The 26,959-nt window shown below is 41.8% G+C and overlaps 1 protein-coding gene across 5 annotated transcripts in view; it reads left to right on the top strand.

The window, feature by feature from the left end:
• The window catches only part of LOC101570776 (ATP-binding cassette sub-family A member 9), a 164,845-nt gene extending 139,212 nt beyond the window's left edge, over positions 1-25,633 (top strand). For 3 of the 5 annotated variants that reach the window (XM_023713888.1, XM_004630052.2, XM_023713891.1), the window contains 16 exons: positions 531-704; positions 894-1,007; positions 6,491-6,610; positions 8,820-8,888; positions 10,239-10,330; positions 11,762-11,882; positions 13,109-13,226; positions 14,451-14,542; positions 17,199-17,359; positions 18,096-18,171; positions 18,241-18,335; positions 19,041-19,160; positions 19,333-19,473; positions 22,447-22,526; positions 25,043-25,098; positions 25,352-25,633. In XM_023713888.1, the coding sequence (XP_023569656.1) occupies positions 531-704; positions 894-1,007; positions 6,491-6,610; positions 8,820-8,888; positions 10,239-10,330; positions 11,762-11,882; positions 13,109-13,226; positions 14,451-14,542; positions 17,199-17,359; positions 18,096-18,171; positions 18,241-18,335; positions 19,041-19,160; positions 19,333-19,473; positions 22,447-22,526; positions 25,043-25,098; positions 25,352-25,450 (1,728 nt within the window). In that variant the 3' untranslated portion in view covers positions 25,451-25,633. The remainder of the gene's footprint in view (positions 1-530; positions 705-893; positions 1,008-6,490; positions 6,611-8,819; positions 8,889-10,238; positions 10,331-11,761; positions 11,883-13,108; positions 13,227-14,450; positions 14,543-17,198; positions 17,360-18,095; positions 18,172-18,240; positions 18,336-19,040; positions 19,161-19,332; positions 19,474-22,446; positions 22,527-25,042; positions 25,099-25,351) is intronic. The other 2 variants (XM_023713889.1, XM_023713887.1) reach the window with 2 other exon arrangements.
• Positions 25,634-26,959: the final 1,326 nt, after the last annotated feature.

The following is a 26,959-nucleotide window of genomic DNA, read 5'->3' as shown; positions in this document are numbered from 1 at the left end:
TTTTTTTTTTGTGGAACCGGGGATTGAACTCAGACCCTTGTGCTTGCCAGGGAAACGTTTATTCCACTGAGCCATCTCCCTGGCCCCTATCCAAAAGATGTTTTTAAATCGAGTTGATTAAATAGATGGCCAATGCTTAGACAATAAATAATATGTCCATTGTTCATATGCACAACAAATGACAAGAATCTTAGAAGCAGATTATAAGCTCATCTTTATGTCTTTGTGTAATTTCCCAGTCTTCTTGTCAAAGAAGCAAGTGCCTTAAAAAAAAAAAAAGAACAGAATAGAAGATTAACCAGTTTTATTGGTACACTGTCCCTTTAGACAATGAAGTCATAGATGTGATTTGTAAATTTTTAGTGTCTCTGAGGGAGGGGTGTGGCAAGCACTAGTAGCATTTTGCCAAAGCAGAATAATAATTATTTAGAGAATATAGCAAAAATATATACTCTTGTGTCTACGTATTTAAAATTTCCCAAACTTCAAGCTTTCTGGAACTTTGAATGGTTTTTCTATTTCTTCATCAGAGAAAAATTCATTCCCAGCTGTGGATTTCAGGCCTCTACCCTTCCGCTTACTGGTTTGGACAGGCGCTGGTGGATGCTCCCCTCTACTTCTTGATCCTCCTTGTGATGCAAATAATGGATTATGTTTTCAGTCCAGAAGAGATTATATTCATAATTCAAAACCTGCTATTTCAGGTAGGTAGAAAACATTAAGAAATGGTTTTATTAGACCAGCTTTTCACCAGCGCAGTGCTATTACTTATCTTAAAGGACTTAAAGAAAACATATTTTATCTGTCCAGTAGTTCTGAGAAGCTGAAGGATGAACATGGCTATATTCCTAAATGGTTTTTACTTTCTCCAAGTGAACTATTTCTGCTTTCAGATCCTGTGCAGTGTGGGATATGTCTCAGCTCTCATTTTCTTGACATATGTGATTTCATTCATTTTTCGCAATGGCAGAAAAAACAGTGGCCTTTGGTCATTTTTCTTCTTAACCGTAAGTGTGTATATAGCATGCGTTGCTTTATTTTTAAACTTTTCTTGAATAGATATAAGTGTGCATCTTAATCTTTCCACTAAGCCTAGTGGCAAATAAATATTGTCTAAAATTTCTAATCACTCTAAGATAACCACGGGCATATATAAAATGCATGTGGTTAGCAAATACCAATTACAAACAATCATCTCCATACATCTCCAGAGCAAGAGACACCCCTGACCTAGAAACTTCTGGTAATAGTTCACTTAAATATCACTTGAATATTTAAAAAGGAATTCAGTGATGCCACATCTGAACTGTATCCTTCTCCTTAATTCTGTGCTTCTTCATCCCTCAGCAGGTTACATCATCATCTCTAGCAGCAGCATTGTTATTGTTATTGTTATTATGGGTACCTGGGATTGAACTCTGGACCTTGCACTTGCCTGGCAGGGGCTTATGCTGTTGAGCTCTCTCCCCAGCCCCCAGGTTATGCTGTTGCTGCAGAATTCACCCAGTTGGTTGGCCATGCCCCAAGTCTTGGTTTTCCGCTCTGTCTCTTCTCACACCAACCCATCTGCCTGTCCTCTAGACTCTCTGGCATCCCTACTTGCTTGGTGTTCCACCTTCATGGCAATATCTGTTCTTCAGTTTTTCCCACATCTCACCTGCAGTGTTGCAACAGATCTCTAACTGGTCTCTCCATTTCTACTTTTGCATGCCACAAAAGCTATATAGTAACTAAAGCAATCTCTTAAAAATTAAATTGAATAGAAAAGTGCAACTTGCATTTAGAAAATAGACACATTTTAAATCACAATAAAACTCTAATATAAACACTCCCACAACCCCACCAAGCACATAAATAAGTAGATGACGGAGGTTCTAGAAGCTCCTCATGCCCCATTCCAATGTTGTCCTCTTGTCTTAGTTATTTTTCTCTTATTGCTGAGACAAGATGCCTGACACCCAAAATTAAGGGAGGAAAGGTTTTCCTAGCTCACAGTTTATGTCAGTTTCAGCCCATAATCAGCTGGCTCAAAGGCAGAGTGGCACATGGCAGAGGGCAGCAGTTGATGGCCGCAAAAGACAGCAAGAGTAGAAAGGGAGAAGCATGAGAGACACCTCTTTTGGTCCCCTATATGTATGTGGGCTGCCCACCCGAGGGCGAGAGCAGCACTCACACCCAGAATCCCAACACTAGACAATGAACCAACCACAAAGTCTAGATTCAACCTCCTCCAAAAAGCATCCCCCATGACTGCATGAGGCTTTGAGGAGACATCCAGACACAAACCATAACATCCCTCGTACAGAAGATCATTATCCTTAATTATAATATTATAATTAATACACAGTTCTGAATTTAGCCAAATGGAATCATCCAGAATGCATTGCTCATTTTCTACAGTTAACAGTGCCTTTGAGGGTCAAGTGCTATGGTAGTTGATACCTACCATAGTGGACCCTTTCTTTCCATTGCTGTAGTAGTCTTTTAAATACACTACAATTTATTTATACATTGATGAACATTCAAATGATTTCTTTTGGAATGTGAAGAAAGGCTCTGGCATGAACGTTTTGTATTGCTTCTGGTTTGCATGTACGTGTATTTTGGGATATCAATAAAATAGTAGAGAAGGACAGCTCGATAGCTCAGTGGACTAAAGCACCTGCTTAGGCACACGCAGGGACCAGGTTCAATCTCCAGCCTGCAATGCCGGCCCCTCCCCCAGGGTGCGCTGAGCCAGCAATTGACACTGGGCAGTTGGCGCACGCCTGTCATCCCAGCGCTTGGGAAGCTAAAAACTGGAGGATCACAAGAGGTGGAATTCTAGCTGTGTAGATCCCTGTAGGTCCTGAACTAAACACACAAAAACAAAACAAAAAGAAGTGGTGCAGTTATTAGGTCAGTTCTCATATGCTTAACATTCATAGGTTGTGCCAAATAGTTTTTCAATTTTTTTTCTATCATCAAAAGGGGATGGAAAGTTTAGGAGATGGTGAGAGGTATGTTTCACATGGGCTAATATTTGCCTTTGGAAGAAAATAAAAATGAAATACATGAGTAAATACAAGTTATAAAATAAAAAGTAAAGACAATAGTTTCTAGATTGAGCAAAGAAAGGGTTTAGAAAAATATATATAAGTTTGTAGAAGGAACAGATATCCTCTAAATTAAGAAATAACTGCTATGGTATGATCAAAACTCATGAATGTGTGAGAAGGCACCCATGTAAATGGAAATCAACTATACAAAAGTAAAATTCAAGCTGCCTCCAAATTTATTTTCCACAACTTTTTTTTTAGTTTTCATATATTTGATGAAATTGCTTTGCCCCTAAATTGTATATATCCGACTTACAATTCTAGGCAAGATTTGACCTACTCAATGTGATCTCACAGAATGACCCCATTATAAGTGCTTTTAAAATAAAATCTTTAGGGCCTGGGAGATAGCTCAGTAGAATAAACGCTTGTCTGGCAAGTGCAGGGTCCTGGGTTCAATCCCCGGTACCACAAAAAATAAAATCTTTAGGCCATTCCAAAACCTGCAGGCACACACAGATGTTCATATCAGTATTATTCAATCAATGCATCAATAGTGAATGGACAAACTGAGGTATGTACACACAACAGAAACTCACGTAGTGCTAAAACAAAATGTGCTAACAAGTCATAAAAACACACTGAAGTAATTTGAATGCATATTACTAGAAAACAATTTGAGAATATTAGTTACAATGTGATCCTAACTATCCTACATTCTGGAAAAGACCAGAGTATGGAGATAGGAGATCAAAGACGTTAAGAAGAAAATATGGTGTATAGGATGGTGTAATTTCTGTTAGTCAAACTATTACTCCTTAGGATACTATATGATAGGTGCACGCCATTATAAATTTGTCCAAACCCATAGAATATGTAAGACCGAGAGTAAAATTGAGTGTGAACTGTGAACTCTAAATTATACTGACATGACAGTACAGATTCATGAAGCATGACCAGTGTACTGTTCTCGTGTAAGATGTTGGCCCTAGGATCGGCACATCATGGGATTACAGTTTATGTGGGAAATCCTTACTCCATCTCCTCAATGGGACTATGAGGCCAAAGTGCTCTAGAAATAGTCTACTAGCAAAAGAAAATAAAAGAAAGCACTCAGACACAAATCATATCCATATAAAAGACAAACAATTTAAGGCTAAAATTATCCCACTTAAAAAAAAAAGTAATGAATTCAGAAAAAGAAAAATTGCTGTAAAAGTACCATCAGTGACCACAAAATGAGTCAAATATTTATGATTCAATAACTTTGGGAAGCATACTTGCAGCATATTTAAATTTTAAAAATCCACAAAGTTGAATGGTTTCTTTTATAAAACAAGGATAACTTTAATAGCAACACCTAAGAAAGAAAAACATTAATAAATTCACTAAGAACAACAATGAGCAACTTTAAATAAAAAACATAGCAAAACAACCTGAGAAGCTGAGAATAATAATCAAAAGAGACTAATATGATAGAGTCCATGACAAAATCATACAATATTAGTAGTTATATTAAAGGAAAATCATAAAATATCATAGAATTATTTTTTTTTTGTGGTACTGGGTATTGAACTCAGAACTCTACTCTTGCCAGACAGGCACTTATTCTTCTGAGCCATCTTCCCCGGCCCAATATCATACAATTTGTTAAAAATATCTACTAAAAAGAAAATGTAAATACAAGGACAGACTGCCAAAAACCAATGAAAAATATTGCATTACACCATAGTTAGAAATTATTCACATAGGATGGGCCAGATAGCTCAATGGATAAAGCACCTGCTTAGGCAGAGGCAGGGGCTGGGGGGTTCGATCCCCCCGCTTGCTGTGCCAGTCCCATCCCCGGGGCTTACTGTGACAGTGATTGAGACTGGGCTTGGTTGCACGCACCTTAATCCCAGCGCTTGGGAGACTGAAAAGAAGAGGATCAGTACAAATTCAGTCTGTGTAGTGAGACCCTGTAGACTCTGTACTAAATACAAAAAAAAAATTATTCACATAATATAATAGGACAAGGATCACCACAATAATTTAGCATAGCATCTTTTTAGCAAATTGTGGCACAGTGAAGGCTCTAATTCTGGACATAGGGAAATAAGTTGCCACCATCCTTTTGAAAAATGTTAATGACTATTGAAATAAATTTGCACAAATTTTAACCTGAAATTACATTTTCTTTCTATAGGACTAAAAGTGTCAGAATAGAAGGAGTGATGTAGATTGTCATCAATAGGCCAGAATATTTGAAAATAACATGCTTTCTGAAGACAAAATGGTCAATTCTTGGATAGCCATTCAAAAAATATACACCTACGAAAACGTGGAGCTGATGTGCTTGGCGTGAAGCATACCCATGACGTGCTTAGATCGGACTCGTAGCAATCCTCCCGTTTACAGCCTCCCAAGAGCTGGGATTACAGGTTCGCCACCATGCCCAGTTTCAATTGCCCTCTCAGTGTGCCCTGGGTGTGGAGCCAGCATGGCAGGCCCGGGGATCGAACCCCTGGCCCCTGCACCTGCTTGCAGGCACTTTAATCCACTGAGCTATTTGGCCAGCCCAAAATCTGAATTTTAGTGAAATCTTCAGCTGACTTGTGTACACAGAGTTTGAAAAGCAATGTTATTTCTATTAAAAATTAATACTCAGTCTAGTAGAAGAATAACCTATGCGTATGTCACCAAGAAGAAAGCCACAGTGGTAAAAATAAGAACATTAGTGAGATAAATTATTACCCTCTTGAAAATAGCCTATAACTCAGAATGTTTTTTTTTAATTAATCCATTTTTATTAGTACCTGCTAGCCATTCACAGTCATCACATTCATCATGGTGAATTTGTGCTTATAGATAACGTATGTTGATTCTTTTCCCCAATTCCCCTTCCCTCCTTTCAGCCTTTCTTCTCTTCCCACTTTACAAAAGCTCTGCTTCCATTTTCCCCTCAGTTCTCTCTGTCTTTTTAAAATCCCTTTCCCTTTTTTCTTTCTCCACTCCCTTGCTCCACTTCCCATTTAAACAAGTTCTTGGGCCGGCCAAATAGCTCAGCAGATTAAAGCACCTACAAGCAGGTGCAGGGGCTGGGGTTTCGATCCCAGGCCTGCCAGGTCGGCCCTGCCCCCCGGGAACACTGAGATGGCAATTGAGACTGGGCATGGTAGCACGTGTCTGTAATCCCAGCTCTTGGGAGACTGTAAACAGGTGGATCACTAGGAGTCCGATCTAGTAGTGAGACCCTGAACACTGTGTAGACCCTGCTCTAAAATAAATAAATAAACAAACAAGTTCTTTCTGCTTCCTAATAATGATTCTCCATTTGGCTCTTTATTGACCCTTTGGATAGCTCATGTAAGAGAAATAATCTGACAATTAAACTGGCATGTCTGATTCATTTCACTTCTGAGTACGGCCTTGTTAACCTCTCGAGACACTGTCCTCTGCTTTGGTTCTAGGTCACCATCTTCACCATATTTGCTACTGATATAAGTGAATACTCATTTCTGGGGCTATTTTTGTGCACCATATTGATACCGCCCTTCACACTGCTTGGTTCTCTCTCCATTTTTTCTGAGGTAAGTAACTCCAGTCCTGTCCTCACATCATAAAATATGTGGCCAGAAGAGAAAGCCTAAGATATTGCAAAAATTTGAGCGGAGACCTCAGCCACACCAAGTTTGAAGTCTTTATCTTCAGAAAGTCGGTTGTCTACCCATACACAAGGGGTGTGTTCTTTTTCAGTAGGAAGCTGGGCTTTGGTTCACGGAGGTCAAAGTTGACTCCAGGCATAGGGCGTATTTATAAACCTCACAAAACTCTCATTCTGGGAACCTTCAAGCAGTGCTTTTCTGTTAAATTTTGGAAATGTTAGGGTTAAGTTTCCTCACAGACACTTGAAGAAAAATGTTAAGGAGACAGCTGGATATGCAGGGAATCCTGAAGAGATTTGACTGAGCTTGTCAGATACAAAAGTTACATTTCTTATTATATAGATCTTGCTTTATCTTGGTCTTAACCATCCAGCAGAAAAGTATACAAACAAGGTATAAAAAGTAAAGCCGTATTAATATGCTGAGCTGCAAAAGGCTCAAGTCCACAACTTCTGACACTGCCAGTCGTCATGCAGATAACCCACTACTATTCTGGACTACTGGATTATATTGGATTACTTTGCTGAATTCACGCACTTACAATACTTGAATGGCAATGGAATACTCATCTCTGACAAAAGTAAACAAAAAAAGTGGGATATAAATGAAGGACCATTGTGCAGTGAAAAATATCTATCTATCTGTACATACAAAATAGGTAGGATAGATGTACAGCTACTTTCTCTTGGTTCAATGAGAAGAGAAATTTGTATTAATAGTGTTTAGACAAGATATCATGTCTGTGCATTGTACTATGAATAACTACTACAAAAGGCAACAGTATGCAATGTATTAATTATTGTAACTGTCCTACTAACCTGTTTTGAATCTGTCTCAATGCTATTTCTTTCTCAATAAAATTAATTAAAAAATACAGTCAAGTATAAGCAAAAGGTTTGCTCTCCCCAAAACCAGAAACACTCCATCTATTTGACATGATCATTGTTGGCGTATATAAATATAGCAATAAGTGGCTTAGTGCCTCTGCTGGTAGAAGATGAGAAGGACATGCCTTTATTAGGGAAATGAGGTCATCCCCCCGAGAGTGAGAGCGGGGTCTGTGGGATTCACCTACTGAATGACAGCCTGCCCTACTTTTCAAGAAAAGTCAAGAAAATGGAGTTTATCATATAGTCTGCTTTCAAGGTATTTTAGGGCAAGAAGAGAATTGGGTTCAACGGGGGATCAGAAGTTTCCAGGTGAGGCTGACAAAGAAAAGGAGAGATGGGGATAGTTCTATTGAAGTAGGACTTGAACACGAGATCATGGATTCTGAAGGAGGCAAGGTGCAAGTGAAGTCCATGAGGGGGTGAATGCACAGTGATCAGATGTTGATGAGTTGGAAACTGACCAACTCCGAATTACAGAGTGAGGATACTAGACTCTCAGAAAGCTGGAGAGATAAAATTGGATGGCACAGAGGGCAGAAATCAGGAGTGCTGAGCTCATTTTAGAATGGCCTACCATTATCGGAAGTGGTCACCTGAGGCAGGAGAGCAAAATGAATCACAATGAGGTCAGAGTCAGGATGAGCCACCAATGTGAGCCATGAAATCTTTACTAGATGGCGGATGGCTGTGACACTTAGAAATTTATTGCAAGAGAACTCAACTTTCTCAAAGGAAGTATTGGTGAATAGAGCTCACTAAATAAAATTGATTCCTTTATTCTTTATTTGTAATGAAATAAAGCCCCTCCTTTCATGGGGGCTATTTGAAAGATGCATTTATATGTGCCCATGAAACTCTTGGTGATGGATTTGGGCTGAAGGATTATTGTGATGATTGGCAAAAGGAGATGTAGGAGAATAACAGCACACATAGGACTACAAGGTTTATGAGGGAAGAATGCAGAAAAGGAACAGAACCCGTAAGGGAAAGGCAGAAGTTGGAGAAGGTTTGTCTCAGGACAGCATTGCCCGTGCTTCAGTGAGTCTCGCCAACACTGCCTAGAATCCTGCCAACCTATGGCCTTACCCAGAATAGCACCTCAACGCATAGGCAAGATGTCCGAGGTACCTTGGAAGGAAGACATGCTGTCCAGTCAGGAACTGGCTTTACCTGATGAATGGCAAAATGGTGGCGGGGCTGTTTAAAGGGAAGATGATCCAAATAGCTTTCTTTTTGTTTTATAGATTTCTTACGACTCCGTGGATTACTTAGGGGCTAAAGAATCGCAAATAGGATTTCTGGCATTGCTAATAGTAAGAAGACATTTCCTTTCCAATACTATTCGTAAGGGGACACAGTCTTGGTATGGTTTGAGTTTCTTTGAGTAGCAGCAAATTAAAAATGGCATTTTTGGCATGTGAAGGAAGACATACCCAGAGGGACAGATTAAAGATTTAATTAAGTGCATTGGTACAGTTTAGGTATATACACTGATCACATTCATCACAGGGAATTGTACCTGTCTATAACGCACCTGCATTTGCCTTTTTCCCCTCCCATTCCCCTCCCTTACCCTCCCCTCCGTTCCCTCTTTCCCTCCATATTCGCAAGGCTTTGTTTCCATGCTTTCCTTCTTTTCTCTTTTTTCTTTCCCCTTCCTTGCCCCCTCCTACCTCCCCAGCTCCCCCTTCTTCAGCTTCTTCCCATTTCACCACATCTCTAGTGCAGTCCGGTTCTTATTTATCCTTTCCGTTCCTCACATCAATGAGAGGACACAAAATTTACACACGTGTGTCCAATTTATTTCATTTAAGGGTATAGTCTCAAGGTACATCCATTCAGCAACAAATGGCTCCAATGTACCCTTATTTATGGCAGAGTGGTACTTCATTGTATATAAAAAAATTCACATCTTCTTTACCCATTCATTGGTTGTTGGGTGTCTGGGTTGTTTCTAATATTTAGCTATTACAAACCGTGTCTCTATAAACATAGGTACACGTAGATTGCTGCGTTATTATGCTTTTAATTATTTTGAGAAAATGCCAAGGCTGAGCCATTAGCATTACAAGAGTTGTGGAATGCCAAGTGTGAGGTGCCAGTTCTGAGCAGCACAAGTCGCAGTGGCATAATTCAGTACTGCTACCTTTATGTTTTATCTAAAGAGCAGAGAGATAAGAGTGTCACAGAATATCAAATAGGTAGCTTTCTGCCTTGAGCAATGTTATGAAGCATAATTGTGCAACGACAGGCAGAAACGCTGGGACAACACCAGGATTTGGAGCCAGATTTGCTTCATGTGGGTTGATTGGCACCGATCAGAACCATTCCCATAATGCCAGGCGCCAAAGGCTGAGGGAGGGAGGTTTTCATTGGATGGCAAAAGGGAAGTGCAGAGGTAGAGTACATGGCCGTCTTTGATTGGCTCTCACAGTAGGCATCCTAGTGACCGGGCGTTGCTAGGAGACAGGAGCACCTGAAACTGCAACAGCAACTGCTGCCAGGGTGACTACGATACCGAAGTATACTGGCTGGGGGGTGGGGGTGGGGCGTTTTTGTTATGATTTTATATATGGTTACAATTGCATCAAATCATCCAGCTGCTGTATTGAAATAATTGTTTTTATGATGATGTTAATTTTGATTGGTCTTTTTCCCCCTAGCCTTACGTCCAGTTTTTCATTTTCCTTTTCATTCTGCGATGCCTGGAAGGACACTGTAGAAAGAAATTGTTGCGCAATGACCCTGTATTCAGGTCGATAAAAGTCAATTGAATTTCATGTTTTATTGTAATACCCATTCTTTAAAGACACTTTAATATTTCTAAATTAAGTTTGTAAGGCACTGCTGGCTCAAGATCATTTTAAGAGGATTTGTAAACTCAGTAAAGTAAGGTGAATTATGAAAATTCCTGCAACAATCTAAGGAGAGATTAAGGCAGACTGTGGTTCTGCAGTAAGGAATATTACATACAAGGCATAGAATCTTAAAAAATAATATGCACACACAGACTCACAATTGTGAAGTGTAGCCAATTCAGGCTGGAAATAAAACGAGCAGTAAAATAAGGTTGTGGGGTGTGTCTCCTTTCTATTGGTCAGAGGAGGAAGTGGAAGTGAACTTGGAGGTGTGTCTTGTAGGATAATGAGAATGGTGAAGCTAGAGGCCTGAGGGGCTGGAAGCAGGGAAGAACAGGAAGATTTTATAAGGTACATAATGCTAAATTAAGACCAAGTGTGTCTTGAAGAACTAGCCTACCACCCCGGATGAACAGCAGGTTCAAATCTAATGTTGATAATAAAGCCAAACATGAGGCTGTGTTTTAGAAAATCCAAGTGACTACTTTTATCTGTGGTGGCTGTAAAGGGAGAGAGGAACTAGCAGGACTCAATGGAGGATGAACAAAATAATTAGTGAGAGAAGAGGGATTCTGACCCAAACTCCCGAGAACTGATCCTGCTCGTCTCAGAGGAGACACTGGAATGGTGGTTGCTTGCGCTAGGTTTTCTGGAGCCGTCCCTGACTTAAGTGTTTTGATCCCAGCATTCTCATGAAATTCTGCCTCAACATCCCTTTGTGAGAGAGTGTGTGACAGTTTAATTTGCCAGAGAAAAAGCAGTCATTGCCACAAGAACAATTAAATTTAAGTAAAAGACAGATGATATGAGTAGCAACACTTGATTCTTTGGCAGTAATTAGGTTGCTTTTAAGGAAAATGACAGAGAGTTTGAGAGTGAAAATTCTGCAGGCCTGCTTCTCAATCTGGTTAAAAAACTGATTTAATTTAGAATATTTTGCTGAGTTTACACACCTATAATATTCAAATAACAGCTAAACAAAAAAAGGGGATACAGATGAATGTCCATTTTGTATCTGTGTATTCAAAGTGGTTAGGATAGATGTATAGTTACATTCTCTTCATGAATAGAATGATTTGTTGTAATGGTGTTTGTAAATAGGATATCATGTCCACATCTTGTACAGCAATTAACCACTAGGAAGAATGTATGCAGTGTGTTAGTTATTGAAACTGTCCTACCAATTTGGTTTGAAACTGTCTCATTGCTATTTGTTTCTCACTAAAATTATGGGGAAAATAACCGATTTCAGTGCACAGCAAATGCATTACTTTGGCTGAAAGCTTTTCAATTGGGGACTCACCACCTTTGTGTCATTTTGATTTTAGAATCACTCCAAGAAGCAATGATGTTTTTCCAAACCCAGAAGAACCTGAAGGAGAAGATGAAGATGTCCACAAGGAAAGAATAAGAACAGTGAATGCCGTGACCACCCTGGATGAGGAAGAGGTAAAAGCTCCAAAAATACTCCTCATCAAAACATTTTGCCTGTAGGACACAGTGAGCAACTAGTTGTAATTTTTTTGGGAGGGTGGTGTGTGTGTGTGCGTGTGTATATGCATGCGCACGCAGGGTCTCACTAGTTCTAATTTTTGAAAAACACTCAAGCTATTTATTTATTTATTTATTTATTTATTTATTTATTTATTTGGTACAGGGGGCTCGGACTCATAGTGATCCTCCTGTCTCAGCCTCCCCAGCACTGGGATTACAGGCGTGCGCTATCACACTTGGTTTCGGTGGCTGGTACAGCATGCATTATGAGGAATCAAACCCATGTCTTTGCACTTACCTGGCAGGCGTTCAGACCACCAAATATCTCCCTGGCCCCGCTCGAAGTATTTTTAATCCTTGCTCATGTAATTTATTTTTTGCAATGTCCACAGAGCTAAGAGAGCAAGGCAAACACAGACACACACACAGGGATTAACTTTTTAATTGATTTTTCAGAGTGTTATAAAACTTAAGTAAGAATTCCTAAGTTTTGTAACCCAAGTAAAGCTTACTGCAAGAAATGAGGAAGAGACAGCCCATCTGAGTAGTTCATATGGTTTATTTTTATTTTTCTTATTTTAAAAAAGAGTACAAAATAGTACTAAAACATAAAAATAACAAATGATGCAGAATTTCACTAAACAAAACAATAGGAATTTCATGGCATTTGTTGTAATACAATGTTGTGTTCAAATTAGCTGTTCGTATTACCAGATATGAGCATGCAAAATTGGAAGAAGAAAAAAAGAAAATAAGAGGAGAGAAAGAAGAAACAATTTTTTTTAAAAAAGGAGATAAAATAAATTAAGCATTAACTTCTCCTTCCCATAGACCAGCAGCTGTCTGTGGTACAGCTGTCCGAACCATCCTGCTTACATACATAAATACGTACATGCGTTTTTATGGGTCTGTGTGTGAGAATATGGGTCTTAAATCTATTGATGTAGTGAACATTCTTGTTCTTTCTCTATGAAGAAGAGTGAGCGCAAATCACATGATATGGTACAAATACCCCTTTCCTTCAGGAATATAGATGAGATAATTCACTTGACAATGGCAGTTTCTCAGGGAAGGATCGATCTCCTCATGATCTTACACAAGGATATCTTTGCGGGAAAGGAATACAGAGTGTTTCTAGTGCAAAGAGAGGGTAATGTCCCGTTGCTGTTGGCTCTTCACAGAAACCAGTTATCACTGCCAGCTGTCTCCGGAAGGAATATGCAGGCAAAAAGAAAAAATGCTTTTCCAGAAAGAAGAAAAAAATTGCCACAAGGAACGTCTCTTTCTGTGTTAAAAAAGGTTGGAAACAACTGTTTTCCTAGTAGTGATCTTGACTTCTAAAGATGGGCTCTTTCTAAGACAAGAAGAGTAACCAGTTCTGCAATTACCTAGTGATGAACAGAGGAGGAAGCCAACAGGTCCCCATGCTAAGGCTGCTCCTTCCTTCTTACAAACCATAGCTACGCCTGGTTCTCCTTTGCACAAGAAGATACTGTGTCTGTTCTGTGGAAACACACAAGCAGAACACTGACCACAAAAAGGAAGTGTTTCTGTCAAAAACAATGATATAGGTTTCTTTTTTTTCAAGTCTACATTAGTTTTTACATTTTTGTGGTACTGGGGATTGAACCCAGAACTTCCTGTTTGGTAAGTGCTCTATCACTGTGCTATACACTGGCTCTGTACAGATTTTATTTTTTATTGGATACAGGGTCTCACTATGCAGCTTGGACTCAGAGTGAACCTCCTGTCTCAGCCTCACCAGTGCTGGGATTATGGGCATGTGCCACCATGCCTGGTTTTGAGGTCAGAATTGTATGGGGTACCAGAGATTGAACCCAGGTCCTTGCACTTGCCAGACAAACCATGAGACCACCAAGCTATCTCTGCAGCCCCATATTTTAAAGTAATGCAATTTCATGACTTAAGGGAACTGATAGAAGCATAGTAACACATTTGTCATTCCTAAAAATATCACATGTTAGGGGCAGCAAACCTTGCAGTTCACTTTGCTTCAAATTTTAGCTCAGTCTTTTGTAGGCTGCACGACCTGAGGCAGGTGATTTATGCCCTTTAAGTACAGCTTCTTCATCTGAGAAAGCAAATAAGAACCAGGTAATAAATGGTAGGGGTGTGTGTGTGTGTGTGTGTGTGTGTGTGTGTGTAGGGGAAGAATAAGTGAAATAATGCATAATGCATTTCAGGTAGTGTGTAACAATTAGAGTCCATAAATGCTATTTGCTGGTAATTGATTGATTGATTGATTGATTGATTGATGGAGTTCTTGGAGATTGAACTCAAAGCTTTCAAAATGAGCTATGTGTCCAGCTATTTCTTAGTTTTTTTAATTTTGAGAGAAGGTTTTCTCAAGTCACTAAGTTGCCTAGGGTGGGCTCAGACATGTACTCCTTCTGCCCCAGACCCCGAGAGCGCTGATGTTACAGGCACTGGGTGCCGTACCAGGCTCGCTTTTAGTTTTGGTATAATTTTCTGTGCATTTCTGAACATTTCTGTTTCTTTCAGGTGAGGTTGTAGGTCTGTTGGGACACAACGGAGCTGGTAAAAGCACAATGATTAAAATGATAACTGGAGACGTAAAACCAAATGCGGGGCAGGTCAGTGAATCACAGAAATATGGTCATTAATGATTCCTCAGTTGAAGGTTTTACAGGGAATATTTTTTTGGAAGGGTTAAAGCGTATTTTATTTTATTTATTTAATTTTTGTTTAATAATTTTATGAAGAAACAAATAGCAATGAGACAGTTTCAAAACCAATTTAGTAGGACAGTTTCAGTAATTAATACATTGCACATTGTTGTCTTCATAGTGGTTATTCATAGTACAAGATGCAGACGTGACATCCTGTCGACGGCAATCATAAAATATTTTGGGTAGTCTGTAGGCCATTTATGTGACTTATGCAATGTACAAAGAGGATTGACTGAAAATTTTTCTCCTTAATTCCAAAAATAGTTGACTGATGAGAATGGTTATTGCTGCTATACTGGTTATAAAAAATAGGGACATTAAGGGAAAATATATATCACTAAGATCACAAGTCTTTGTTTTGTTGAATTATCTCTCCCAAGAACTTGGTAGGTTGAATTATCTAACGCATCATCATTCCGCACAGAACTGTGAGAATAAGGCCTGCTTGCGTGGTTAAAGTCGTGAATCTTCATATTTAATAACTTCTCTGTTTATATGCTATAATTAAAGATTCTGTGTGGCATTTTGCAATGATGAGTTCATTAGCAAGGAGAGCTGCAGGAGTATTTACAGAGTGCACATGCAACAGAAGAGCCTTATGCGTGATGGTCACACCTTGGCCCAGTGGAGGAGACAGGGCAGCCGCAGAAAGTATTGCTGTAGGTCCCCTGAAGTTCTTCAGTACCAGGGCTTGAACTCAGGACCTTATGCTTGCTAAGCAGGCACTAATGTCACTGTGCTATCTCCGTGGCAACCCCACTGAAGTTCTTGCAGCGCGATAACAATGCTGGGCTGGTACTAAAAGACCCCGAATCTTTTAAGATCATTGACATACATAAGAAAAATAGTAATAATTGTCAAGAGTCGGGATAATAGATGAATGTCACTTTCCTAGACCAATTTGGGAAAGATTGCAGGTTGGAAGGGCAAATGCTGCTTTCACTGGGCATGAGGTTGAAGTCAGAGACGGTGTTGGGAAGGGAAGTTTGAAGGTGGTGGTGGTGGCTGCAAGCTTTTTTCTAATTGACTTTTATTTCCAGCTTTGTCCCATGCAGCAGTTATAGCAGAGCTTAAACTGTCTCCTGTCACTCTCCAGATTGCAACCTGTGACTTAAAATTCATCCAAAATTTTTACCATGACTGCAGAAGGCTTGGCATGGCATGGGCTCTGCTGATGGCCTTTCACGCCCTCTACCTCTTGCAAGACTGGTCTTCAGTCACTTGCTGGCTGCGGGATCGTTGGGTCTGGTCATCTCCTGTGCCCTGCCCTCAGTTCTTAATGTGTTTCCCTGAACATCTACCTCCCCAAAAGACCTTTTCCTGCCTGCGCTATTTGCTACATTAAATCCTCCGTATTATTGTCAAACACATTTACTTTCTTGACAGGATCAAGAAAAGACCTTAATTAGTCCACTTCTGTATTTACTTGGTAATTTTTAGGTTCTCTCTCTGGAATGAAAGTTCTAAAAGGCAAAGTTAGCTTGTTTTCTCCTGCCTTGTCCTTCGGGGAGACAATCTAGGATGGAGGTTAAGATCATGGGTCCTGAAGGTCAAAACCAGTTTCAGTTATCATAATATGGTCTTGAAATTTCTTCATCCACTTGTGTGCGAGTTTTCTTATATGCAAATCAGGATGGTAAAGTTATCACAGAACACTTACCGGTTCCTATAAAGACAACATAATCTATGACGTATAAAATGCTCAGAACCTGGCCTATGGCAAGCACTGAAAACACATCAGCTACTCAAGTTATTGGATAGCACAGAGATTGACTTGAAAAAATGACAAATGCTGGCATGAATTAACTGAGCGCCTTTGTCCCGTAGCATTCATGGTTTTTCATATACTCAGCTCAAAAATTTTCAACCTTGAAATTAATGACCTTTGGGGTGAATAGGTTTTGTGCTTAGCAGGGTGTTGAGCAGCATTTCTGACCTCTGCCCACGAGATACCCATAGCACCTCTCCCACCACAGAAATACAAATTGTGACAGATTCCATCTACAGACACGGCTGAATGTACTCTGGGAGGAGGATTGCCTCTGTGAGCCAGATCCTGTAGTGACAGCTATTTATTACTAGGAAAATAGAATCCTTCATATGTATTCTTTTGAATTTTGGAATCAGTAAATAAAGTCAAGCAATAAATAACCAACTAAGCCAGCCTGATTCTACCTGACTAATGAAACTAGTAGTCAAGTCTAAACTATAATGGAAGAATAGAACAACATTGGGTGCTGGCCTTTAAACTGCTGAGTGCTTTGCCATTTTTTCCAGAGCTACATTCAGTAACTTTTTAACTTTTGCACTTACTTACCTTTATGCCCTTAGCAGCCATATGGGTACTTGAAGGGAATTCCCTGAAGTATGCGCTCTCTCTCTCTCTCTCTCTCTCTCTCTCTCTCTCTCTCTGTCACTCTCTCTCTGTCTCTGTCTCTCTCTGTGTGTCTGTCTCTGTCTCTGTCTCTCTCTTTCTCTCTTTCTACACACACACACACACACACACACACACACACACGCAGTTCTGAACAGAACCAGAGAATGATCTTCTTTTGTCTAGGTGATTTTGAAGAGGAGCAGTGAAGGGGAACCCCTGGGGTTCCTGGGGTACTGTCCTCAGGAGAACGTGCTGTGGCCCAACCTGACTGTGAGGCAACACCTGGAAGCATACGCTGCTGTGAAGGGGCTGAAGAAAAGGGACGCTGTGGTCAGCATCACCCAGTACGTGAGAAAAGTGTGCAGTCTCTGGGGGAGACATGATGTTAAGGGCATTGCCAACAAAGCTCAGGAACAAAAAATTCAAGAAACAAGTTTCTAACAAACAGTCCCTTGCTCTCAGTAAAAGTCTTGGCCATCTAGTACCTTCTCTAAGCCTGGAGGAGAAACACTTTACAGATTAGTCTTAGTACAGGAAGATGTTATGACATCCCAGAAAGACTCATAAAATATCTGTATGAGTCAGTTTTGTGTGGCTATGACTAAATACCTAAGGCTAGTCGCTCATGGAGAAAAGGAGGTTTCTCCACAGTGGATGGTGCGAGTCCAAGCTGGGGCAGCCTTGCTGTGTCAGCCTCTGCTGAGGACGCAGCCACAATGATATCCTAGCAGGAGTGCTTGGGAGTGGGAAAGATCACATGATCAGGCGGGAAACCAGAGACGGATGGGAATCCCACCATCCCCTCTCCAGGCACACCCCAGTGACGCAGACAACCTCAGGACCTTCTAGTAGGATTTAATGATCCCCAGAATCTCCTAGTGTCACCATCTCCCAATGCATGATGACCCTTTAGGGAGCAAACTACATCTAATTCATAACATATCTCAATGGTGTCATAGTCTTGATCCTCTAGTGCCCCTTACCTTTTCTCCACTGTATTGTTTTGATTTGCTAGTTCTCCTGCGTCCAATTCCCATTGTTCCTGGGTAATGACGTTTGACTCACTCTGTGTCCCTGCAGCTTGGTGGAGGCCCTCAAGCTGCAGGATGATCTGAAGACTCCCGTGAAGACCCTGTCAGAGGGAATAAAGAGGAAGGTACGCGAGGGCCTGGTGGGGCTCTGTGCACCTACGGCTGGAGCTGACAGCCGGTCTCTGTTGTTCCAGCTGTGCTTCGCTCTGAGCATCCTGGGAAACCCATCGGTGGTGCTTCTGGACGAGCCGTCCACCGGGATGGACCCCGAGGGCCAGCAGCAGATTTGGTGAGAAAATACGTGTGTAGTCCCAATGTGGACTAATGGCTTCTGTAACAAATGCCTTCCAAGTCAGTGTTTACTGAGAAAAACTAAGCCAGTCATCCACTATGAGGAAAAGCAGCATTAAGGGGAACGTACCCTTGCCATTTTTTACTGAGGAGAAAACGATATACTCTTTCAACTAAATATCCATTCCAAGAATTTTATTTTCTTCCTAAGTCTTCTGGGTTTGAATGGGGCACAATAAAAATCAATCAATTTCTAAATGTTAACTCTTTCTGCAACCTTACCTAGCACACTATTCTTTGGAGAATAAAAGAATCATTACCCATTTTCAATGTATTCTTTAATTATTTTAGGAAATTTCTGGCATTTTGTTCCTTTCTAGTACATCCTGTGATTATCCTACATTTTACTTGGTTGACTTTCTGTCTTCTATATGCCTTTTGATAAACATGCTTGAAACTCGCAAAACTGCTAAATAGCTTTGACCCAATAACACATTGTATGTTGAGCTTAAACCTGGTGTCAAAATATAACCAATAACTTGCTTATTTCCTGTTGATTGTGCCCACCATAATTCTGGTCGTGGTCTTGTCTGACTTCACTAATTGTCCCATACGTGTGACAAGGGAAATTTCTTTCTTAAAACTTCCACACTGCCTTAGCCAGTTTTTTTTTTTTTTTAATCGTCCCTCAATCTAATTTTAGGCAGGCAATCCGGGCCACCTTTAGACACAGGGAGAGGGGTGCCCTCCTGAGCACCCACTACATGGCGGAGGCGGAGGCTGTGTGTGACCGCGTGGCCATCGTGGTATCGGGACGGCTGAGGTGAGTGCTCTTCAGACTGACCCCAGGCCCACAGGTCACAGGACGTCTCCTCCGGGAGGAGCTGGTGGGGCTGCTTCTGCCACGGGGGACTGCAGCCTGGGCCTCCGCAGACTGGAGAGCACTGGCCAGCGTGCCCTGCCTTACCTGCGTGACGTCTGCTTCTGACCTGCAGGTGTATCGGCTCCATCCAGCACCTGAAGAGCAAATTTGGCAAAGATTATCTGCTGGAGATGAAGGTGAGGATCCTCGCACAGGTGCAGCCTCTCCATGAGGAGATCCTGAGGCTCTTCCCGCAGGCTGCTCGGCAGGAAAGGTAAATGCACCTTTGGCCTCTTTGTCTTGGTCTTTAGTTGATTTTCAGTTATAGCGATGAGGAGTGAAGGCCTTTTCCTCTCATTCCTTTTGGGTCTGTTTTTGCTATTTATTTATTTGTTTATGTATTTTTGTATTTTAGGGAAGAATCTACAGAGTGTTCAGGGTCTCACTACTAGATAGGACTCATAGTGATCCTCCTGTTTACAGCCTCCCAAGAGCTGGGCTTACAGGGGTGCACCACCACGCCCAGTCTCAATCACCAGTCTCAGCATGCCCCGGGGATGGGGCTGGCACGGCAGGCCCAGGGATTGAACCCTGGGACCCTGAACCTGCTTGCAGGTGCTTTAATCCACTGAGCTATTTGGCCAGCCCTTGCTTTTTAATTTTGAGTGGTCAAATAACTAGACAAAGGTATCACTCTTAAGGCTGCAGCAGGAGGAAAATGAGATGGCAAAGTGCTGCCTTGGAGACTGAGGGGCATTCGTGGGCCCGGGAATGGGCCAGGTCCTAGTGTGTGCATGTGCTTATGGCATCTCCGTGGCCATTTCTGGATGGCAGAACCATCCCCGGGGATTGGAGCTTCCGTGTATAAACCCAGGACCACAGAAGCTGCATCAGTCAGAGCCCAGGGGTAACGACAGTTGAGGTTCAGGCAGGGTAGTAGGTTAAGTCATTTTTACTTAAATTCTCTTTTCTCCATGGTTTTGGTTTGGTTTGGTTTGGTTTGGGTTGGGTTTTTTCGTATTTTAGGACAAGGTCTACAGGGTCTCACTGCATAAATCAGACTATAGTGATCCGCCTGTGTTCAGCTTCCCAAGAGCTGGGATTACAGGCGCGCACCACCATGCCTAGTCTCAATTGCCTTCTCAGCGCACCCCCAAGGATAGGACCTGCGTGACACATCAGGGATTGAACCCTGACCACTACGTCTGCCTAAGCAGATGCTTTAATCTCCTGAGCTATTTGGCCAGCCCATTTCTTTTCTCCATGGTAAGGCCATGGAAAAATAGTTGTGTTTGGCTCCTTCTCAATCCTTACTGCTATTGATTTCTTCTGCTGTCTCCCAATCCTCCTCTTAGTAGATTGACCTCTGTTTTGTGTTTTTGTTTTTGTTGTAATGAAAGCTCACTTATACCACTCAGTTGACTCCAAGACCACACACACACACACACACACACACACACACGTGCATATTTAAACAAATTATTGCCATGACACTGGAAGAGAAATAGGTAGAAATCTTAAACACATAGATTGGGAAGACTGCATGAACAAAACCCAGACTGCATGGGAGATATTACAAAGAATCAACAACTTGAATCTCATCTGATTAATAAGCTTTGTCACCCCAGCACGGTGGTGCACGCCTGTAATCCCAGCACTTAGGAGGCTGAGACAAGACAATCGTTGCGAGTTCAAGACCACTCTGACTACAAAGTGAGCTCAAGGCCGGCCTGATCTGTACAACAAGAGCCTGTCTCAAAAACAAAAGCAAAACCAAAGATAAACAAACAAAAGAAGGTTTTATCAATCAATCAATCAATCAATCAATAAGAAAGGAATCACCAACAGAGTGAAACCCCTCAGAGTGGGAAAAATTTTTAGCCAGTTATCCATCGGATAGAATATATAAAGAATTGAAAAAAAAAAAATCAAGCCCCCAGATTCAAAGACCCAACCCAAAAATGGGCATCTAAGGTGAATATTCACTTCTCAGATGCAGCAATGCAAAGGGCAAGTAAATGTATGAAGATATGCTCAACATCATTGTTCACTGGAGAAATACAAATTAAAACAGCATTGGGAATCCATCTCATTCCTGAAAGCAGGGCTGTCATCAAGAAGTCAACCAATATTGAACGTTGGGGGGACTCTAGGGGAAAAGGAACCCTTCTCCACTGGGGGTGTGGGCTGGTGCGATCACTGTGGAAATCAGTGTGGATATTCTTCACAAAACTAGGATTAGTGGTCCCATTCAACCCAGCTGTTTCCCCTTTCTGGATATCTTCCTGGAAGCATTAAAAATATAATACTACAGTGATGTATGTCCATCCATGTTTGTAGCCGTGCAATTTGTCATAGCTAAATTTTGGAAACAGCCCAAATGCCCATCAACTGAGGAATAGATAAAAGCGATGTGGTCTTTTTATACAATGGAGTATTACTGAGCTATAAAAAAGGATAAATTCGAGAGACTTTTTAATGTAAATGGATGCTGCTTTAGACCATATTCATAAATGAAATAAATCAGACTCCCATCTGTAAACATCATAGTGCCTCCCTGGTGTGAGAGGCTGAAGGACTAAATAAGCTCCAAAACATACAATAGAAACTGTGAAATGAGAATAGATGGTTTAAAAGCAAAGAACAAGGATAGGAGAAAGAGAAAAGGAAGGGGGAAAATACCCCCCAAAACAAGATAGTCATACTACTAGTTTCTCTTAGTTTATTGAAAAGAAAGGTTTATGTGCATATCATTTGGAGAACTTTTATGCCCATATCTTGTACTTTGAGTAATGACTTTGAAGATGACAATATGTAATGTATTAATTCTTGTTATTCATCTATTTTGTCTTGAAATTTTGTTTCACTTTTTGCCATAAAAAATGATAATTTTCCTTTTAAGATACAACAGCAAGGGTCAACAAAATAGCTCAGAAGATTAAAGTTCCTGCAAGCAGGGGCAGAGTTGGGGGTTCAATCCCCTGGACCTGCCATGCTGGCCCTGCCCCTGGGGCATGCTGAGATGGCGATCGAGACTGGGCGTGGTGGCGTGGGCCTGTAATCCCAGCTCTTGGGAGGCTGTAAACAGGCAGATCACTGTGAGTCTGATCTAGTAGTGAGACTCTGAACACCCTGTAGACCTTTCCCCCAAAATACAAAAAAATACAAAAAAATAAAATAAAATTGGACACAGCAGCAGAGACTTTAACCTGGAAATCAGAGCTCAGCCTCATTGTTCACTTCACAGGTTCTCCTCCCTGATGGTGTATAAGCTACCGATGGAAGATGTGCAGCCTTTATCGCAGACTTTCTCCAAATTAGAGACAGGTAAGTGACTGTTTAGAGCTCAGACTCAGAAATACAAAAAAAAAACCCAAGTCAGTCTTAAAGTACACATGAACATAGAGTTGTAATTTTGTTTTATCATAAATAAATTACGAAGATGTCCAATGTAGTGGTTCTCAGAAAGGGATAATTTGACAAAGGGTAGGAATAATTTTTTTTTAATTTTTTATTTATTTTTTATTTATTTGAGAGAGAGAGAGAGAGAGAGAGTGGTGTGTGTGTGTGGCCAGCTCAGCCCACCAGGGGGCGGGGCTGGCTGGCATGTGGTGCTGGGGGATTGAACCGCGGTCCCTGATGCTTTGCCAAGCTTGTTCTAAGTAGGTGCCCCAGACCACTGAGCCATCTCTCCAGCCCCAAGGGTAGGAATAATTAGCCCTCGCTACTGGGGGCAGGGAGACAGGGCACAGCAGGCATCATGTGGTTAGAGACCCAGGAGGATGTTAGCTAGCCTGCAGTGCCAATCAGTCCCTGCAGGGAATCAGTTGGACCAAACTGCCATCAGAGCTGAGGTTGGGAGCTGTGCCCTGGCTCAACAAGTTCTGCAGGAGGAAGAGACAATTGCCATTCAGAAATGGAGTGTCCAGAAATGTGTACAAACCAAAAAATATGAATTTGTTTGTGTTTTGAGGTATTCTTGGATAGCACTGGGTACCGAGGAGATGGCTCCTCTCTGCTGGAATGAGCTAATCGGTGGCTCGTTTTAGGCACTTGGTCTTCATGCATCACACTCATTGCACGTGGTTTAGTTTGTACCTGTCCTGCCAGGGGCCCTAACCCTCATGAGGTGCACACTCGCAAAACCATGCGGACTTCAGGCTTCCCAGTTCCTAAGGAGAAAGCTTGGTTCTCTGGGAAGGTTTAGTGTTCTAGAGCCATCACTTTCTCCCCATGGCCAGCTTGCATCATTCCTGTGGGAAGGATTTCCACAGTGGTGTCTCAAGTATTTTGTATGAATTAGCAGCAGAAATGTTGCGAAACACTGCTCCCCAGAACACAATTGAATCTTGCTTTAAGAGACTTCTTCTGTTTCTGCTTTTAAAAATCTTCTCTTCTATCCCAAATTGCTGTTCTGCATCTGCTTCATTTCCTAAAACCGAGGTTTTCATGTGAGGTAAAAGAAGAACCTTTTAATCATAACTTCCCACTCTGTGATATGAACATGCCACAGACATACAAAATGCAGACACCTGAGCTGGAATTCTTTCTCACACTGTTACTAGACGTCATTACGTCCTCAGCAACGATCTTTACATTTATAGAATGGACTACGTCCAGTGCTGTAGGCAAAGTGCACGTCCCGTGGTACTTCCTTTTCTGGGTGCCTAAATTCTTCTTCTGTAGCAGGTCATATTTGCATTATGCAAACTGCAGCAAAAGCTGAGGGTTACACGCCTCTTCCAGGGCAGATTTGCCTCCTGCTTGGAGAGCTGCAGCCGGAAAGCTGACATGGTCCATTTTAATTATTCTTTCCTCCTCTTAAATGAGAGGCCAATGTCTTGGGCCTCTTCAGGGTGGGATGAAAGCAGAAGGGCGAAGAGAAAACAAGGAGCAAAGGTTGTTTGCCGGAGTTGCGATGTGATGGCAGGGTCCCCTTGTAAGAGTGCAGTTACGGGGCAGCTTCGCAAGGCTACTAACAGGAAGACAGTTGTCACCTCGGTTTGAAGGCACACAGCACAGAAGGGGTGATGGGAACCTGGGAGTGGACTCGTGCAGATTTGCCGCCTTGACACTCATAGTCACCTTCTGTTGACGGGTGCACTTGGTGTCAGGGAGGAAGGGAAGGAGTAAGTGCCGTGAGCTCCCTTGTCCCTTGTCCCCTTGCCGGGCTTTCCATCATAGCATCTACCAGAAGACCTCTCTTAGGACAGCCACTGGAGACGAGTGAGGGCGGGAACAGAGACACACGTGGTGGTTTTCCAGTTCAGTAGAAACCGTCCCTTAGCTCCAGGAATGTCCTGGAGCTTTGGATAGGGATTTCCGAACTGCTGGTGCTTCATCAAGGCTCTAAGGAGACGGGGGACAGTAGTTCTGTCCTGCTGAGCTATTGACAGTGCATTTGTATTTCCAGATTTGGTACGAAAATATTTGTTGTCCTGTTTTATATTTAAGGCTATATTTTGACTATGACAAAGTAAAATTCTCTCTCTCTCTGCCTTTCTCTCCTCTCTTTCTCTCTTTTCTCTCTCCTGTCTCTCTCCCCTCTGTCTCTCTTTCCTCTCTCCTCTCTCCTCCCTCTCCTCTTTCTCTCTCTCCTCACTTTCTCTCTATCTCTCTCTCTCCTGTCTTTTTCTCTCTTCTTTTTCTCTCTCCTCTCCTCTCTCCTCTGTCTCGGTGTCTCTTTTTCCTCTCTCTCCCCTCTCCCCCTCTCTCCTCTCTCTCCCTTCTCTCTCTCCCCTCTCTCCTCACTCTCTCCCCTCCTCTCTCTCTCTCTCTCTTTCTCTCTCTCTCTCTCACACACACACACACACACACACACTCTCCCATCCATCTTTGTGCAGTTAAACAGAACTTTGACCTGGAGGAGTACAGCCTCTCACAGTCTACCCTGGAGCAGGTGGGTCCCCTTCATTGGGCTTCTATCCCCATGAAATACAAGGGCCTGCATGGCTACCTTCTGCCCGTGGTTGGAGCTGCAGAAGCTAGCCTGGTGCCCCTTGCCTTCCTTCCTGCTCCTTCTCCTTCCTTCCTGCTCCCTCTTCTCCCTTCCTGCTCCTTCTCCTTCCTTCCTGCTCCCTCTCCTTCCTTCCTGCTCCTCCTCCTTCCTTCCTTCTCTCTCTCCTCCCTTCCTACTCTCTCTCCCCTTTCAGGTGTTCCTGGAGCTCTCCGAAGAGCAGGAGCGGGGTGACTTTGACGAGGACCAGGATCCCTCTGTGAGGTGGACGCTCCTCCCACCAGAAGAGGCTTAAGGCCTCCCATGTCCTGCTTCTCTTCAAGCTTTGTGAGACAGACATCTCTAGCACTAATAGGCCCCATCTCAGATGCAGCATGAACTACTTTGGAAACTCATGTCATAATTCTTTCAATAATGTCATGAGGCTGCTGGGCGAAGTAAGGAAGAGCATTGATGGGGCCTGCGATAGACCGAGCTGCACAGCCCATGTCACAGGGTTAATTTAAAGTAGCATTTGTGACACTTTTGTTTACCTGTCTGAGGGTGCTACAAAGCCTGCCTGCTTTCCTTTCCATGGACCTAAACATATTGAATATTTTCTTATCTTTTTTATTAAGTAAAGTATAAAATCCAACATATTATTGGCAAGAAAGGAAGCTGGTTACCCATTAACTTAGATTGGTTCCTTGTTGTTTTCTTCTCCTAACTAGTTCTCTTAACTAGTTCTTTTTCCCTGAATTTTAGAAATTATTTTCAGACTGTAGTTTGTAGAATATTGGCTTTTATTTTCTATTATAACTATAAATAAAACTGAAACCTATTAAAATGCGTACTTGTGAGCTAGAGCGAGATAGCTCAGCAAACTAAGCACCTGCTTGGGCAAGCGCAGGAACCAGGGTTTGATCATCCGTCCCGCATGCCGCACCAGCTCCGCCCTGGGGGCACGCCGAGCCAGTGACCAAGTCCAGGCTTGGTGGTGTGTGTCTGTAATCCCAGCACTGGGGAGGCTGAAAACAAGAGGACCACTATGAGTCCAGGCTGCATAGAGAAACCCTGCACCAAACACACAGATGAAAAGACCGATAAATAAATCATAAAATAAAAATAGCATGCATACTTACAATATGGGTTTTAAATGTTCCAGTTAAGGAAACATAGTATGATGTATTTTTATGTTCAAATTTTAAATCTCCCCTACATATGATAGATCCCGCCCGTATATATGGAAACCTTCCCTATGTACATACATGTGTATATGTACATAGGGAAGGTGTTGCTACGTGTGGAAGGTTGTGCTCTCACATACAGCACTAGTGCTTCCCTATTTCATCATCTGTATATAGCTGCTTGCCTTGTAACACCTTAAAATCAATAAATAAACTTGCACAAGTACCCTTTCCTTTGTTATTACCAGTTACTACTGCTTGCTAACTGAACATTCGAAGGCAATTATGTGAAAAAGCTTCATTGTTTATTCCAGTGTTTTTTGCATCTTTGTCATTCATGAAAATGACACACACATGACACCAGTCTGCTCACACGAGAGCTTGAACAAAGGGCCCCAGATTTCTTTTCTTTTCTTTTTCTTTTCTTTTTTTTTTTTTGGTACATGAACATGACAATAGGATTTTATTTGTTGCATAAAATCTGTCTTTCAAAGATAAGATGCCAAAATTACTGCCTGGGGGACATCCTGACAGAATCACCAGTAAAACTTCCAAATTTTATCAACATCTTAAGTCTCAGCCTTCCAGTGCTGTATTGGAGGGCGAAAGACACTTAATTTACTACTTTTTTTTTTTTT

Source organism: Octodon degus, unplaced genomic scaffold (assembly GCF_000260255.1).
Source record: "Octodon degus isolate 3935 unplaced genomic scaffold, OctDeg1.0 scaffold00033, whole genome shotgun sequence".
Classification (NCBI taxonomy): domain Eukaryota; kingdom Metazoa; phylum Chordata; class Mammalia; order Rodentia; family Octodontidae; genus Octodon; species Octodon degus.
Note: the sequence above shows the minus strand (reverse complement) of the source record. Positions and strands in the feature narration are given on the sequence as shown.